Here is an 18772-nt window from a genome sequence, read left to right on the forward strand (position 1 = left end):
AAGAAACTTTCAAAAATCTGGAAATTATTAGGAAATAACAGAGCCTTAAAATGAAGCATTACTCATCCTAATAATTCTGATGACTCATTGACCTGACACATAGTTCCATGACAAGGTATTCAAAATCCAAATGTAATGGCCAGACTATCCTAGAATTAGCTTTGGATGTGCATGCACCCAGACGATCCAAGAGGCTCTATATGTTTTTAACGACCTCATAATCTTTTCTCTTACACGACCATCACCACTACATTTTCGCTTGTACACAAAAATATCTAAACATTTAGGGCAGTCTCGAAACAATTCAGCTACTTTTCTCTAGTGCCACCCTCAGGCTAAAATGTCATCACGGCACACAAGTAATCTCATAATGAGCAGAGCATGTTACAGTATGTATCCAAATGAATAAAGGTAGCCAACATTCTTCATATACATCTTCATATATATCTTTTATTGTTGCACTAATCTCTTCATAACTTGCATGAGGAATACAAAGTGAAAAGCCCCAGCATGTTTAGTCACAAAGAGCCCAATAAACCCCAAAAATCCACAGCAGGGGCTTTTCACATAATGCAAGTATTCCTTGAGATTTATAAGCTTATACTTTAACAATGAAGCATACAAACATGAAATGTAAAACAATGCGGTTTAAGGTCAGTTGAATCTAAGGTCAAGAAAGTACCAAGCTCTTATAAGCTGCTTTTCAGAGTAGCTGGAATTATCAAGGCTTTGTAAATAATGATAAACATTTCTTTATTAAAATCAGCAGATACCAGTGTTTATACTTAAGAAAATCCCTTAAAATATTGTTTTGTGTGCTCATGCAATTCACAATAAAGGGAACCATAAAGAAAAGTGCCTTAAAATGAATACTGGCCTACAAATGCCCTGTTCCATAAAAATTGATAGAATTGCTGAATATTGGAAAGTAAAGTCAGATTTTGAGCATTTACAAGAAGTGTATGTGAGTATAGTGTATCTTCACTCTGTATAAGTCAACATTCATTTATAGTGCTATTTTATAAAGAATAAAATACTTTAATCTGTTGAAACCTATTTCATCATGTAGAATTTCCAAAGATGATAGAAGCCCACATTCTATAGTCTCATTGGTTCTCTAGTTTTGAATCAAGAAATACCTGTAAATAATGGATTGTCCCACCGTAGGTCATACAGAATAATGTGGAGCTTGTTCAGGCAGACAACTCAAACGTCCTTGGCCCTGAAGTGTCACTCAGGGAGTGACAAAAGTGAAATGCGCATTTGTATTTATTCTCACTAAAATCTTGACATTCACTACATGAGTTGTCTGAGTGAAGGTTTGGGTGTAACATGTTTTGTATATTGTGCTGATTTACATCCATCCAGCTCACCCTGAAATATCATTTGCAGCAAAAAAGCATAGTACGAAAATACAATTAATATACACTGAGCAATGTAGCATTTGCTTTATCAAGACATACAGTAACATCAAAATATGTTTTCAAATCTGATTTACATTTATAATGTCCAGAAAAGTTTAGCAAAGAGTGGACTCAACAATACATTAGTCTAACATTCAGGCATCTTAGCAAAAAGCTTGCAAATACTTTCAGTTTACCATCAGCAAATTATCATGTTTCATATAAAGTAAAATTTCAGACTTTTACAGTCAGTCAGTACAATAGTCACATGTCATATTATATTGGAAGAGTTTTTGGTAGCTGTAATCATTCCTTGTGGACACACTGGACCTTAACCTAAAAGCTACACTAATTATTATTGTTTATATTTACAATAATGACTACAGGTCATATGAAAGGTGTTTCTCATAGTGATTAAAATGCAGAAGAATTATCACCGACTCTGCAGTTTCTCTTAGCTGTACAGAACCTTTTTTAGCATCTTTTGGCTCATTGTTTTGGTTTCCAGCTCACAAGTTCAATCTACGTTCTCTCAACAACCTCATTTCTAGCAGCAGCATCAGGATGCTGTTTTTAGTGAAAAATCTCTATGTGCCCAGCACCAAACAGATGGGCAACTCAGTTAGAGACTAGCTGGTGAACACAGAGTAGCATTTAGCAGCTGAAAAGAACTGAATAACTGGGAGAAAGCAAACCAGAGCGAAAAGGAGAGTGAATATGTGTCCTCAGGTGGACACAACACTCCAGCTGAATGTCTGTGTTGCATTGTTTTTACTGCAACTGTTTACTAACACATTCTTAATAATGCCCACAAATGACTAAATTTTAATCTCAACCCACCCATAACCCTAACTCTAAGCAGTCATTTTCATAGCATCAAACCACAACCTCACAACATCTCAAACGTTAGAGGGATACAACACTAAAGAGAGTATTATATTAGAAATAAACCTACAATCATTGGCCACTTGATTGCTCTAACGAACACTGCTGAAGCATCATATAAGTTTCAGCTGCACTTTCTGATTACAGTGACCGATGACTCTTTGAATGTACATGGCATGTGAGTACTGTATTAAGTTCATAATGAAGGCCCAATCAAATATCAGAGAATACTTGTAAAAATCATTTTTCTTCCAGTGGCAGTTTTCTGAGCTTCTGCACTCCTGGGATGGACTTTTTCAGCAGTTCTTCAATAGGCAAGGAATGATCCAGAAGGAGGCATGCAGTTATTGAATATTATTGCATGACACATAGGCTGATAACCTGGGTTTGCCTCTGTAGATTGAGGCTATAGTTATTCTTGGTACCTGCACTGATCAGAGAGGATTATCCCATTTATACCACACCCACTTCCCACAGTTGAAAATACTGTTTATTCATAATTTGGTTGAAATGGAGAGTGTGTGTTTGCCCAGTCTTTGTCAATCTTGTAATAAACATTACCTCTCTACTACAACATGTAGTAGCAGCTGCAGCCTAGTAAGAGCTGAAACCAGCAGCCTTCCAGCTTTCCAGCTATGAGTGTTGATTCAGATATAATGAGGGCATGGCAGAACTGTGTGGGTATCTGTAAATAATGTACCCCCTCTGGCCAGAATCAACTGTTACCCATGTCCATTTTATAATACGTTGTGCTATCAGTTCACTTTAAACTGTAATGTGGCCATCTGACATTCTCATTGTCTTGCTATTTTTGCCCAAAGCATCACAGAAGCAGAGAGATTAGGTTATGTCACAACATGAAACAAACAACTGCAATGCTGAATCTAACTTGAATGACAAAAACACTGACAATCAATGCCCTTATAAGGCAAACTCTTGACTTCCTCCTCTTCAGTCATTTTTTGTAAACTCGCCTGCCTCCCAGCGCAGAGCCATGGCACTCTTGCGTCGTCCTCCTGTGTAGACCTCTGGAAACTGAGAAAAACAGCTGACTGTTTACCTGCTTTCAAAGCACTTCCTCCACCTCCTCCTCCTCCTCCTTCACCACCTCCTTCACTTCCACCTCCTCTTTCAGGTTATTAGACTGAAGGCGGAATGAGCAAATCAGTTTTGCATGGTAATATTGCCATTCAGAGTTAACAAGCTACATTTTTTCCTTTTTTAGATAGATACATACAAATTTACATGATAAATACATGTAACACAAAGCACAAAAAACCTGCTATGATGATTGTGTCCGTAAATACAGATTTTTAATAAGAAAGTGTTTGAGCAAGAGCTTACTCTGTGATCACAGGATAAAGCAGAGCGATCCATCCTGTAGGCTGTTTTCATTGGTGATGATGGAGAGGACTTGCATTTCACTGGTACATCAGCTAAAATGAAGACCAAAGTTCATCATTACCTTAAATTTATACACAAACAGAGGTAAAAGTAGAAAAAAGTAGGTGTGCAGTGTTGTAAATAATGTACTGTTCTATGTTTAGTGTTTTGCTAGCATACCTGAAGTGTCAAACGCCAAAGTGTCCATGTGATTTGACAACATCCTCTCTGTACTGAACCTGTCTTTTCCATAGAGGTTTGCTCTCTCTTTCCTCAGCTCTTCCTCCCTCTGCTTCACCATCTTAATCTCCTCATCCACCAGTGATATTGTGCTTCTTGAACGCAGCTTGAAAAAGGGGTTGTTCAGGAACATTTTTTCCTGGGGCTGCTCACAGGCTTTGTTGAGGGAGAACTCAGAGGCACTGCGAATAATCAGATTGGATGTCTCTAGGATGATGAGGTTGGAACTGTTGTCCTCAGAGCGCCACTCACCAGAGCGAGCCGTTGTGTTGTCTTTGCCATGTCTGGGGCTGGAGGTAAAATCATTGCTGGGGTCGAGTATGATAACATTGTTTGCTGACACTTCATGTTTCAGTGGTTCCTTAGTGGGTGAGGAGGTGATAATGAATGATGGTGTCAGTGGAGTGCTTATCGATCTGGGGATACTTCGTGATGGAGCACAATCGGTTGATTTGCCCATCCTGGAGAGACTCCTTTCTCTTCGGTAGTTTTCCTCCCTCTCCATTGATATGCGAATCTCCCTTTCAACTGGTGTTTCTGGGTCATCGTAAGGAGACCGGTAACTGGAATCATCCAGGCCAGAATCTTCTGAACAAGGGCTGAACTGGGTATGAGGATAATCCCCAACCAGATTCAGATTCTCCAGGTCGTGTGCTTTCTTGGGAGTTCTTTCAATGTTGCGGACCGGTGTGTACATGAAGCTGTGGCTGCCATGGAAGCTGGGTTGCTTGGTTGTAGGTAAGACAATCTTGTTCTTGGTTTGCTCCTCCATTTCCCGCCACTGCTTACGAGCCAGCTGGAAGTCCACATGCTCTGTGCTAACATTCTCACTCTTTGTCTCCTGTATCACACAGAAGTCTTTAGGTAGCTTCTTGCTTTGATCTGCATTCATGTGCTGTTGGTACGTGGTCTGATTATGATAAGCATCTCTGCCATTTTCACTCTCATCTTCAGAGATTTTGGACAATCCTTGAAGGCCTAAAGGATTATATTTAACCTCTTGTGTTGGAGCTGTAAAGGAAATTATATCCTCAGGTTGTTCCAGAACTTCTTCCACTGGTGGAACCTTAAAACAGACCTCCTCACAGTTGTTGTCTGGTCCTTCAAAGTCTGTCACCTCAACTTTCTGCACAAAGAGCTCATGGGCACTCAGCTGAAGACTGTCCAAATATGAGTCATCATCTTCCTTATTTATAGAAGAGGAGAATATTGCTCTCCATTTTTCGTCAGTCTCACTATCTGAGGAAGCTGCTGCAATTTCAACTCTCAGGCATTCATCCATTTCATCAGGGTCAAGGTCATGACATGATTCATTGGACACATCTGACATCGCCTCCTCTCTAATGCAGTGCTCTAATATTGACTCCTCTGTAATGGATGGCTCAAATAGGACCTGTGGGTCTTCCTCAGTGTCTATTGGCAGATTTTTATAGCTGTCATTTTTAGGGACAAACTCATTATCCTCAGCCTCAGGTTCTGGCTCTGGGTATAACACTAACTCAGGGTCTTGCTCTGGCTCAGGGTATAACTCTAGCTCAGGGTCTTGCTCTGGCTCAGGATATAACTCTAGCTCAGGGTCTTGCTCTGGCTCAGGATATAACTCTAGCTCAGGGTCTTGCTCTGGCTCAGGGTATGGCCCTGGCTCAGGGTCTTGCTCTGGCTCAGGGTATGGCTCTAGGACAGGGTCTTGCTCTGGCTCAGGGCATTGCCCCAGTTCAAGGTTGTCCTCAGACTCAGGGTATTGCTTCGGTTCAGGGTTTTGCTCCGGCTCAGGGTATTGTTCTGGCTCAGGGTATTGCTCTGGTTCAGGGTTTAGCTCTGGCTCAGGGACTTGTTCTGGCTCAGGATCTTGTTCTGGTGTGTCCTGCCTCTTACGATGAGCCTCAGTCTCATAAACACTGTCGGCACTGGAGAGTGTGTCAGACGCAGAGGAGGTGATTGACTCATTCCTGTTGAGCTCTTCATGCTCTGGTTCTAATATCGAAACTTCCTTTTGATCCTGGCAAGGCATTTCAGCACAAACGCTGGTCTCAGAGCAGTCAGGGTTGTCAGTCTCAATTGTTCCGGTTGGCAGGTCATTTAATAATGTGCCAAGCATCGCCTTTTCCCCAGGGGAATCTGATGAGTCTCTCTCTAAACAAACGTGCTCATCATCTGCACTGAAATCCTTCCCCTGCTCAGGTGAATCAGCCACAGCAACCTCCACTTCACAGTCCATTGGCAGCTCTGATTGTTCAGTGGTTTCCATGGTGACGGAGAAGGAATTGTGATTCTCAGTTGTGCTGCAACCTTCGCTCAGTTCTTTTCCATCTGCCCCTATATCCACCAAGGTAGCTTTCTGAGAAAAGAGAGAAAAAGGAAGAGCGACTCATTTTCTGGGTGGGAGAAAGGGAATAGTTGTTGTATCATTGTACCAAATACCGGGCACCTCTGTGCATACGAATGAATAAGTGTGTTTTCATGATATCCTTACTTCACCCTGGCATTATCTGCAGTATTCTTAACCCCATCTTTCTCTAATGTTTCTCTGTATTTAAAATCTCTTTGAATTTACCTATTGACAAGTCCATTCTTAGCATTTGCCTTTGTGGCATCTCAACAAATAACCAGCAATGATAGTATCATGTGAAGAGATAGAAGCTGATGATTTGCACTCAGCCACTGAATGACAAGCTTGGGCTATTATGTGGACATATTGCACTCTATGTAATGCAGAGAAATCAGTCCACCATAGCTTGAGTATATTTACCTGTACTGTGAAATGTAGTAAATACAGTAGAAACACAGTTGTGGTCTATACAAAAAAGACCCTGAATTTTTAAACTGAAGATTTTATTTGTTTCAATAATAATTTAGTCAATACAGAAGTCCCACAAGTCATCATCATCACTGTCATCATCAACACCACGGACAGGAATGGTTTAATAACAGTCCAGAATGTTAGTGTGACTGTATGTGACTTTGACAGGTCCTCCACTAAAGTCATCCATCGACAACACTTAAATGTTCTCTGCCAGGCGGAGAAACACTTTGAGATCAGTCTCGGTGGAGGGAGGGGGGTGGTGACGATGGTAGTAGTGGTGTGTGTGTGTGTGTGTGTGTGTGTGTGTGTGTGTGTGTGTGTGTGGAGGGGGGTGGGGAGTGGGGTGTTTCTATGTAGTTTGTGCTTGCTGTTGCTGTGCTGAGTGAATGTGTCCCTAAGTGGGTTATATACAAAAAGAGAGCATATCAGAAGCAGAATTAGACGCCATTATATCTGTTCTTATGTAAGACTGCGGGACCGGGTCTGCCTCCCACACACTGCTAAAGTGTCCCTGCAAGATGATTAGCTGAGCTCCACAATCCCTCAGTTCACACATGCACACACACACACACACACACACACACACACACACACACACACACTCACTCACTGACATTTAAATTACTATTACTAGTCAGCCATTATTGACTATATTATTCCTTGACTCTTAGATTTTGAGATACATCCCCTGAATGCTGCACCATGGCTACAAAAATACACAATTCAGCCACGTAGCCACATACACCTCTGTGTACACACAACTACAATAGCGAGATTAGTTTAAATTTGGGGATGTGCATGTGCTGTAAGGTACTATAACAAAATCAAAAAAATGTCTCTATAATTTAAATTTTATCTTAGGGGTTATACTATTAATATATGATACACTGTATTCATCAGTAATGTTTTTATTTGTCAGACATATGGGCAGCTTTCACCATAATACACTATATGTGTTAAACACCTTGTTTTTTTTTGTTTTTTTTTATTATTATCATTGGTCAAGCATTTCTGAAAATAAAATTGTAAATGTAGCTTTCAATAATGACGTTTTAAAAAAAGGTTTTTGTACAACTATGGAGCTCTGTGGCACATAGGAATAAAATATACCAGGCTCTGGATACACATGCAGTACTTGTTACTAGGATCCATTCATTGTTTGGTTTGGTCTTTGCATGGATTTGTTGACAAGAAGAAACACAAAATAATACCAGACTGGTCTTTTAAAAAGAAAAATACATACTAATCTCTTAATCAAGTAAGCCCAAATCTGCCAAAGTGTCCTTATTTCAGAAGATACTGCTTATTTTATGATCTTCATTGGGATGTCTCCTCAGTATGGAATCATAGAAGAATCAAAACACAAGAACGCACATGTATACACTGACAAACAGTGGATTAGTTCCTCTGCTTCCCTTTCTAAGCATAATGTCTCAGCTAAACAGTGGAAGAAAAGCACTCTTAGGAGAAGCAACAGGAGAAGGCTCACAGGAGTGCAGCACTAACTACAAGCCTTTTTGTTCAAAATGTCAGTTTGCTGCCTTTTGACACCTTTTCAAATTGTTTTATTTGCTGTTCTTTGCTACAGAAGCATATTATGAATGCTCTCTGAATACTGAAAGGTATATAACAGCCAATATGTCTTTTTATTTCTTTTTCAGTGAATTTGAATGTCCCACATCTGGATTATCACTCAATGATTATTTATGCATTCATCATGAAACATGATTAACATATCCAAGAAAGTCAAAAGGCAAGACTGCAGTGGAATTTTGAATGCAATCAATCAGTATCACCACAAAGACCACAGACAAGTACCTTCATTTAAAAAGGTTAAATAGTGTGATTGCAACCTGGTATTTGGTCTATGATCATGTAACAGTCATCAAGTACATTCCAACATTTCAGAAATGTTATTATTAAAAAAAAAAAAAAATAAATAATAGTTCTTAGTTTATTTCTCTTTGGCCTTTGAAAACAACAGGAGTAATTTGAAGTGTGTTTTAGTGAGTTTTATACTTTTTATGTTCAGACTCATTGAAGAATCATTGAATGTATTCACAAGTTTGCATATCAACAATGTGGTTTAATATAGTTTATGATATCTTACTTAAACATGGTAGGCACATCTACAACGATCTGCAGCTTATCTGCCAACAACCTGTCTGGGAACCACCGGGTTTGGAAAACACAATTGACATGGTGAAATATTGAATAAGTCAACAATGTGTCTCATGCAATGTCCTTCATATGAAGGACCATTCATATGAACAGATTTGTTCCCAAGAGGCATGTATGAGAGATCGATGAGAAGCTTTCCCTTTCACTAATATTCTCAAATTGTACAAAATTCACAAGTGGTTCAGACCTGTCATACAAGGTGTCTACAAATAGGCTTTCTTTACAACAGACCAAAAAAAATAAAGAAAGTGTGTGGGGTATGGATGATGTGTCTATCATGTGACTGGCGCAAAACCAGAAGAATACAAACATCCAACGGTGAAGAAGAAGAAGAATCATTTACACATGGACTGCAACAAAAATTCCAAATTGGAATTGGCCCTGATGCTGAAACTGCAAGCTTTTCCCAGGCACCAACCTCACCTAAACCAAACAGAGTATTTCTAGTACGTGAGAAGGCGTCTAACACAGATAGTCTCCAGCTGTGTGCAAGTGTAAAAGGGCAACTCTGGACAACAGACCTGAGTCATATGAGGAAAAAAAAACAAAAAACAAACAAACAAACAAACAAAAAAAAAAAATATATATATATTTATATATTTTTGTATATCAAGGAATGGTTGACAGTGTATATATATATATATATATATATACACACACACACACACACACACACATATTAGTCATGGACCACCAGTAAAGAAGACATTTTTGGATGTGGAAATGATGTGGGAGGGATGGTGGCTCCCATCTGTAGTTAGGTTTAGACAACAAAAGCACTTTGGATAAGGGTGGTCAAGGAGAAGCGTGGTAAAGATTAATAAACACATATCTCAAATCATTAATAAACACGTCTCAACTTTTTCTGCTGTATTAAACCATGATCATCTCCTAACCTTTAAACAAGTGTTGTCAGTGCCTAAACAGAACCATAAAAAAGTTTCATAAAGCTGTAATCACTATGAACAGATATTATATTGCAACACTGGATATTGAAACTTATACATTCAGCCCATGTTTTCTGCAATCCTTTGCAGCTTTGGTTTACAAATCTGCAAATTGTGTGTGTGACAGATTCTCTGTGACCAATTGGTGGACTGAAATACTGAATTTTGTTTTATCAACTCAAAAACTTTGAGTATGGGCATTTTAGACCCGTGTTGCTGTCCCACTCTATGGAAAGCTCTGGTTGAGTCCACATCATGCTGCAGCTGAGGTCATGTGTTCCTGCCGCCATGTGGCGTGCCAGCAGCTCACCAGGCCCTGTGGGATCTTTTCACTCCAAAGCTCAGAGTATTTAACAGGATACCCACGGCTGCTGACTCCATACATCAAATGGTGCCAGCGCTGTTCCACTCTCCACCAAGTTTCTAATCCTTTTGCCTTCCTCTTTCTCCACATCTCTCTTTGGAACAGATACGGTAGGCACATTCCTTTCATCAAGCCCGCTCCTGCATAATGTGGTTCAGACCAGAGTCAACCAGAGACTGGCATGATGGCATCAGTGTTTGAGCTGCAGTGGCTGTTGTGATAATGCTTAAATCACATAACAATCAATACAATTATCTTAGTGTGTGAATTAGCAGGATGCCAGCAGGATGAAACAATACAGACTGTACAGACAGCAGCACCAGGAAATATCTGAATATCTGCATGTAACACTCATTGTTTAACCTTTTTTTTTTCCACAGTATGACAAATTGGAATGTTTTTCTATTTGGAAAGTTTTTTCTCTTTGCCCTCTCCAGACCAAACATGTGACAACAGGATTAAATCAAGGAACGGTTGACAGTAAACACTGCAGAGTATATTATTATCCTCAATACTGGCCTTGGTTTGAAAAGCATTCCTACGCTTTTGTGCATCAGTGAACCTCATCATCACCACCTTTTACCGAAGTCCTAAACTAACAATCACAAACAAGAAGTGCAAAGAATAAGCTGAGGAATGCCACCTGTTCATGGAGGTGTATGTTTGTGAGATTTCATCATTAATTTAATCAACTGCCTTTAAGTTGCTGTGAAAGATGGTCTGCTCCGCACCATTTATGAGCAGTTTCATTCATAGAAAAGTCACCTTAGACTTAAAAGAAAAGTTTTAAACACTGTAGAGCTTCAAGTCCTTTTGTTAGATACCAGCACACAAAAAGATAACAGCATTAGCAGACTCAGAAGTCATGTTAGATGAGCCGAAACAATGAGAAAATAATGATAAAACTGTTTCCAACAATGTGTCATCAGAACATCACTGTAGTGTAACCAAAATAAAGATGTAATGAATGATATTGAAGGAGCTATTAGTAAGTTCTGCTATCACTATATAGCCAATGTTAGCATTTATAGCGGTTTCCTTGCCAGTCTAGAAGAAACATTTATTTATTTATTTTTTTACAACACATCTGGAACACTTGTTATTAAAGGTTAAAGTGGTTCTTACATGAGGCCCAGTGTTGACTTTTTCCATATATCTTACCCCATATCCTCCTGGGGGGACATTGCAGGGGCTTACACATGACTAAGGGGAAAATGTGGCATAAAACATGCAGGTGTAATCAACATTACTATATGCTACATTTCCACATAGAAAGGTAACGGTAACAAGTCTGGAAAAGTTAAGTGTTTAAAGGAATAACTTTAGTGTGTAAATGTCTGTAATTGATACATTATGCCTGTACTGGGCTTATTTCTTGATACTGTACATCCATTTAAACATTTAAACAATACATTTTATTGTTAAGTGACATCCAGTGGCCATGTGAGAAAGCATCAGTTGTTTCAGCTAAATGCCCCAAAACGACATGTATGCATGAATGGGTCAAAATAATAAAGCTAGGCATCATAGATCATGGAATTAAACATGACTTAGCATTACAGCAACCTGTTTTCCACCTAAATGTATTTAGAAACTGATTTTGGTTGATATAAAAACACAGTATTAATTCTATAAACTTTCTTCCAGCTCAGGTTTAAGGAAGGTTTGTGATAAAATAACCATACAAATTCATTTATGGCTGTGACAGATCACAATATGGCATATTTCTTACTCACATTAAAGGTAAAGTAAGTAGACAGATTGCTGATATTTGTGAACAGCAAAACAAATCTACCCCTCAGTGCTCCTTTGGAAGCTCACTCCCAAATTCATGGAAACACACTGTCAAGGCAAAGACACCTTGGTGGAATCCAGAGCATCTTATTTTCGTGGAAGCGGAAGTGGATACTCTTTCTCTTTGCTGAGGCAAAATAAACCTTATGAAACGTCATCAAACACACTCACACACAAACTCAGCATCCAAAACACAACAGATTAGAAACTAGCAAGGATTAGTTGTTTAGATTGTTTTTACAAAAAACTAGGTTTGTAGCTAAGCTAACTAACTGGCATATTATTTTGATTTATGCTATAAAACCTTTTGCAAACTCTCACTGCGGTTAATGCTGCTAAGCTAACATGCAGCAAGGATTCCTACAGCCATTGTATTTCCCATTTACAGAGCCAAGGCTGTGTAGGTACACCAGATTTTGTTCTCAGAACACACAAAACGGACAGCTAGCGGACCTTGAGGAGATATTCACTGAATTTGACAGAAAGCGGATTGAATTAGAATCGCCTACTCCACCTTTAAGAGATCTGCGAAATTATTTTCTTCATTCCTTTTCATCCGCAACTGGCCACTCGAAGCCCCTTGTGTGCCAGGGGACGTTTTTATTAACACACACACATACTCCTACAAGGACACGTGCATGCGACAGACTGAGTGCCATGGTAACCATCAACAGGCCTGACACTTGGTGCACTGCTCAGCTGTCGCCTCCTCCACCTCCTCCTCATCACCTCATCAGCAGACTGCTAAATGTGATGGGAAACACTGCAGCGCTTGAGCTGCATTTAAAAAGTGGTAAAGATATCCCCTAACCTCCAAAAAATCAATCAATAAATAAAAAAATCTGCTCATCACCTCGGAAAACTCAAAAAAATCGTGGTCATATGTTTAACACCCTGGAATGTTAATATGATTCTGTTTCTCCTTTTAGCCGCCTTTAATAAACATAATTTCTCACAAGCCCAAGACCGTTGCAGAGTAAACATCGGCAGGTTGACAGACTGAAGCCCTGAAGCTATGAGAATGGACAGGAGGGGTCAAACAGTGTAACTGTGTTTACACAGCAGAAATTACAGCTGAGGTGATGGACTGATGATTGATTTGAGATGAGAGTGTGGGTGTCACAGACGAGGGAGAAACAGATATGATGAGCTGTGGTTCACTGAATGAGAGGAAATCAATAATCACTGTTTACCTTTGGTAAAATCATGATGGACTTGAATTCAAATATGTAGTCATACTGTCGACCCTCATTTAAGTTAGACTACGGATAGTGGACCCCAGAGTGTGTTTCAGAGAGACTGATGAAGACACGCTGAGTTACAGATGCTAGTGGGACAGAGGCTAATGACTTTTACAGCAAGGCTAGCAGTTTCTACATGTTAGCTATGCTAAATACATCCTGGACCACACAGATAATGTTTATCTCTTGATTTGATTTTAGTAAGATGATGAACAAATGCGTCTCCCGAAAATATCAGACTGCTACTTTAATCACCTTCACAATAATGTGATCCCAATTCTCAAAATACAAAGGCAAGACTTAACTAAGTGCCTTCAGTTTGTGACATTACTTGCTTTGCTGTAAAATATGAAGTGAAATCAACAGAGGTGTCAACTGAAACGTCAGTCTACAGACCAGTCAACAGCATCTCAACCACCTCACGGCGAAGTGTCACAACAATCACACGATGCAACACCAAATCTATCAGCGTCAAGTCTGTAAGTCATCTGCATTGAGAAGTGTTTTTAAAGGATGATGGCAGAGCCAGGATTATTTTACTGAAACAACAGATAATATTTGACAGTGTCCAGTGTCATTAAAAAGGCCAGTTTTTCGCAACTGTGCATATTTTTTCGGATTTTTGTGAGGCTGAAAAAGTCTGAGAATCTCATCATAGAAAGTCTGATATGCACTCTCTTGCTCTCTGCTTGTTTTATGCCTCCAGTACAGGATGCCCAACCCCCCTAAATAATTAATTATACACGAAAAAACTAAACTTGCTTCTTTCAGATCCCTGAAGCGTCTGACTGACACGTAGTTTTCTTGTCACATGTCTCTTTGTGTAAACATGGTTCACTGCAGTGTTGAGTCGTGGCCTAGTTTCATTCAATGTGAAAGTCCATCATTATTAGCTCCAGTGGTACTGACCAAGCTTTTATCATCATTCTCTGTTCTTGTTTGATCTCTGTTTCATGCTTTTGTAGCAGGTTTGTGAGATTTTTCTTTCAATGCATAGTGAGCATTTTCTACAGTCTGGAGGCTTTAGATCTGACTTCAATTCAAATGGATATAGATTTATAAATATTCTGATAGCACTCTTCTAGCTAGCATTAAAGCTTAAACTGATCTCTAAACCAACAGTACCCAAAATCCCCTTAGGAAACTTAGCAAATTAATAAAAAATGGAAGGTTTTTAGTAGCTAAAGTTTCAAAATGTCTTGAATTCAGTGCAATGGAAAGAAGTTGGTGTCTTCTTCCTCTTAGCCACAGAGCTCCATTGTTTCTAGAAATTACTAAAAAAAACAAAAACAAAAAAAAACAAAACATCAGTGAGCCAAACTGTTGCACTGGGTGCAATGTTCCTTCATCAGAATAAACACACAGTACTGTAATTTATTTTTATACTCAGTCCCACAGACACACTCACTACAGCAGCAAATGCATATTAATCTAGCCATAAAAAAATAGTCCCCGGCAGCACTATTTCCTCCTTTTTGGAAAATGTTCATTAAAAGCTACAGTGATCAGCTATTTTAGGAAATCTGTAGTCTTTAGAAAAAAAATGAGCCTAGGAGTTTTACGTCATATGGGAACCAGCTGGGAGCCACGGAGCGGCTGAAGAAGAAACACTTTGTTTTTTATGGTCTTCTCACGGGATTTGGTGACAGTAAGAAAATCATTATATAACATCAGCCTTAAAACATCTTACAATTATAAGCCTTATTTCAAAAACCTGCTGTACACAGCATGCACTGTAGGTTTACTGAAGGTCCTACCACAGAGCTGCCCGAGCAGCCAAACTGAAGAGAGAAACAGGAGTTAAGTGGTAGATGCCCCCGCAATGACACAGCTCAGAAGCCATTTCTATTTACTTTTAGTGGCATATATTGTTGAAAAACAATCAGAAAAAGTTAAAATAATCTTTTTTTTTTTGCCTGTAGATGAAATTAAACTCACTGGAGGTTAATCTATTGCTCCACAATCAAATGTACCACAGAGCCAGGCCATACCTACCGTCATCATGTAGTAGATCATCCACACAGAAATCATGTCCAGAAAACAGCTTCCAAATAACAGACAAACGCACTGCTAATGTATACTGTCCATTTGGTGATGCTATGGTGGAGTGGTAATTCGGTGAAACCAAACTTTGATGGCCTTCAATGACAGACACACACAACCATACACACACACACACACACACTCACACATATGAGTATTGACAGAACTGTCATTAAGATGAGCCTGAGAGAGGAGATGAGGATCCCTGAGGCTGTTTCCTAATGACACACACACACACACACACACACACACACACACACACACACACACATGCACACACACACACATGCACACACACACACACACACACACACACACACACACTGTGTGTACATCCCTCACAAAAATGTGTGCTCAATCTAGGAGTGAAAGTCATTACTAAACCTTAAAAAAAAAAAAAAAAAAAATCAAGAACACTGTGACTGTGCTGAATTTCCATAAATAAACAGTAATTTATGAGAAAAACATTACATTTGAGGATGCTGGGCACCAAATAATAATACATCAATTTGTATCAAATCTTTATCTGCACAGATAGTAATGATTGTTATTATTTTTTTCATTTTCATTGACGTCATTGATAATATAACACAGTAGTTTCCCCCTCTTACAAATTACCATTACCAAAATAATTCATGCGAGTGTTTGCTGATCTGCCGCCTCTGTGGTCAAGCTTTAAAGGTTTAAAATTGTTTATGTGAATAAACCAAAAGAGCAATGCAATTAATTCAATTCAATTCATTAAAGAGAAACCAAACACAACCAAAACAAAAGGGTAGAAGGCAGCACAGAGAGAAAGTCCAGCTCAGCTCTTACATCCACCTGCACACACTCACACATAAGGGTTCACAGTCTGGTTGGTGTCTTGAGTTCTTTCTGCACAAACTCCATGACTCCGCAACTCTGCTGACCTTGCTCAGGGAAAATAACCCAAAAGGCATAGAGTAGTGATATTAACAGTGATTTTTTTTTACATGCAGTTAAGTAACTGGTTTGCAGTCAGGTTTTTTCCAGTGAGCTGATTTCCTAATCATGCAGTCATGAAACCTGATTCCTGTAATCTGAAACTGAACTAACACAGAGCAGCCTCTAGAAGTCCGACTAAGTTCTGTTCTCATCTCACTGCAGTGTCGCAGAGAGACAAGATGTGTCTACAGATGTGACCGGGACAGTGTGGACATGCTCTTCAGTAAGGTACACCAAGGTGAGAGGAACATATCCAGTCACCCAGCTCCGTCTAGCAGTCTGTCCAGAGAGGCTGGCCACATCAGGCTTCATAAAACTGCTTGGTTAGATAAAAACTGCAGTCATGGTTAAAAGAAAACAACGTTGTTATCTTGAGTTACCGACATATTATCAGTACATTGCTATTTTTTTGTTTTTGTAAAAAAAAAAAAAAAAAAAAAAAAAAAAAAGTTTTCCCCTGTTATCTTGGGATAACAAAAAAATGTTTTCTCCTGATATGTGGTTTATCCAGATAATGGGATTACAAAAATATATAAATAAAAAATGGAAGTATGACCTTTCTCGGCTTCTGAGAAAGAGAGAAGAGCGTCAAAGACAAACACTGACAGCCATTCAACCACTGTGGTACCAATATCACTGTTACACTTTGCACATCTTTGCACTGGACAAACAACATTCATAATTCACATGGGTGCCAGAGGTCTGCTGTCTGAATAGAGTCAACAGGTTTGAACAAACTGATGCTGTTGTCTTTGTCTTTGTTATTACAGCATGTGGGACCAGATGAGGAACATTAAAATCATTATCACTGCCATAACCTTGTGATGCCCACTTCTCTGGAGACAGTTTTTTTTCTCCTCAGTGAGGAGCAGCAGAGCCATTTAGCCCTTCATAAAATGTCACGTTGTAGTTACGAGGTCGGACATGTGCTGGCATTACCAGGAGGTTTTTATCCTCCAAACTCAAGGCCTGATATCTTCATGAAAATGGGGATAATTGTTTGAAATCTTGGAGAAAATGGGACCTTGAAATGAAGTGCCTCTTCTATCAGTGGTGTGCAGTACAGCAGGGGAAGCCTAATGTGCATGAACACATGAAAGAGCGTCCACAGACTGTCCAGTCTGCGATCATCAAGATCTAAATGAGTCCACACAAAGGTGGTAAACTGTGTTCCACCAGTACAAACAACGAGTTCATGGAGTGTGTTTACCCTCCATACTGCCTTTAACTTGTCAATACTAAATTAAAAGATGTGGGCAGTCAGGATTTTTTTTACTTCAAAGCAGCAGAAACTGAGAAAGAAACGTTATTCTTTCAGTGTAACGCCCTCAACCTCCTGCACACACACACACACACACACACACACACACACACACACACACACACATCAGTTAAAAGCACACAGCAGAATCATTTGCAATCAGTTTGACAGGATCATCATGCATTACAGCTCTTGACATTGAGGATGAAGTATTAGAGGGCGAGCAGAGTCAAGCCATCATCTGAATCCTAGAGTGTCTAATGCGTGAACAGTAGTGTGTGTGTTTGTGTGTGTGTTGCATGGAGAGCTGGGTTTGACTGCATTCACTTGCACATGAAAAGCTTCAGTCTAAAGGATGAGATGAATGTGATAGAGACATCAGTAGTTGTTCACTCAGAGGGATACAAATCTGTCAGGGATACAGATTCTCTGTGTGTGTGAGCGTGAGTGTGTGCACGTATGTAAATCTTTGTTGCACTGACATGTGTGAGAGTTTTTTTTATTACTGTTTGTGAAAGCCTTGGAAACACTTGCTCCATCCCTCTCTACACTAAGCATTCACATGCAATTATTGCAGTGGACTGTGTAAGACAGCTGCAGGCTAAACTGCAAATATAAAACCATCATTTTATACTGTTATTAAGAAATACACGCCATTGAATTGACTATTAAGCTTTCATTCAGTTTCAGAAAATAAGACTGTGAATCTATATTTTCCTCCGAGCCATAGAGCTCCATTGTTGTTCAGAAACTATTAAAAACACACCAGTGAGCCACACTTTTGCACTGGGTGACATGTTGTCACCATGAACAACACACACACTGTAGTTTATTTTGACTCAGTCCCACGTACACCACCCTGCTGCCAGAAAAACAGACTAGAGCACCAAATGTTTATTAATCCGCCACTGAAAATAGTCCCCAGTAAATGCACAAATGCATTTCCATCTGCTTTAGCGGCATTTGATAAAAACCAGCTGTGACCAGCTGTTTCAAGAAAACACAGAGGGTTTTTAAAAAAAAGATCCAGACAGGGTAGAGAAGTCAGAAAGAAAGCATTGAACGTATTGCTGGTGTGACTTGTTGAGGAAAGAAGAAAAATATGGAATTATATTAGCCTTACCCTTCATGCGCTTTATAACTGGGAACAAAAAAAAAGATTGATTGATTGATTAATTGATTGATTGATTGATAGATATGCATTAAATGGTAACCTGTATGGGCTTACAAGATAATAAAGAGCAACAACCAAGATGAACAT

At 39.3% G+C, this 18772-nt stretch overlaps 1 protein-coding gene across 2 annotated transcripts in view; it reads right to left on the reverse strand.

The window, feature by feature from the left end:
* Window positions 1-436: 436 nt before the first annotated feature.
* palmdb (palmdelphin b) overlaps window positions 437-18772 on the reverse strand; it is a 48125-nt gene continuing 29789 nt past the window's right edge. For both annotated transcript variants that reach the window (XM_071485561.1, XM_071485562.1), the window contains 3 exons: window positions 3852-6249; window positions 3633-3724; window positions 437-3323 (listed from right to left, as the gene is read on the reverse strand). In XM_071485561.1, the coding sequence (XP_071341662.1) occupies window positions 3240-3323; window positions 3633-3724; window positions 3852-6249 (2574 nt within the window). In that variant the 3' untranslated portion in view covers window positions 437-3239. The remainder of the gene's footprint in view (window positions 3324-3632; window positions 3725-3851; window positions 6250-18772) is intronic.

The sequence above is a fragment of the Trachinotus anak genome, unplaced genomic scaffold (genome assembly GCF_046630095.1).
Source record: "Trachinotus anak isolate AG129_WGS33_773 ecotype Australia unplaced genomic scaffold, CSIRO_AGI_Tana_v1 ptg000009l, whole genome shotgun sequence".
Lineage (NCBI taxonomy): Eukaryota > Metazoa > Chordata > Actinopteri > Carangiformes > Carangidae > Trachinotus > Trachinotus anak.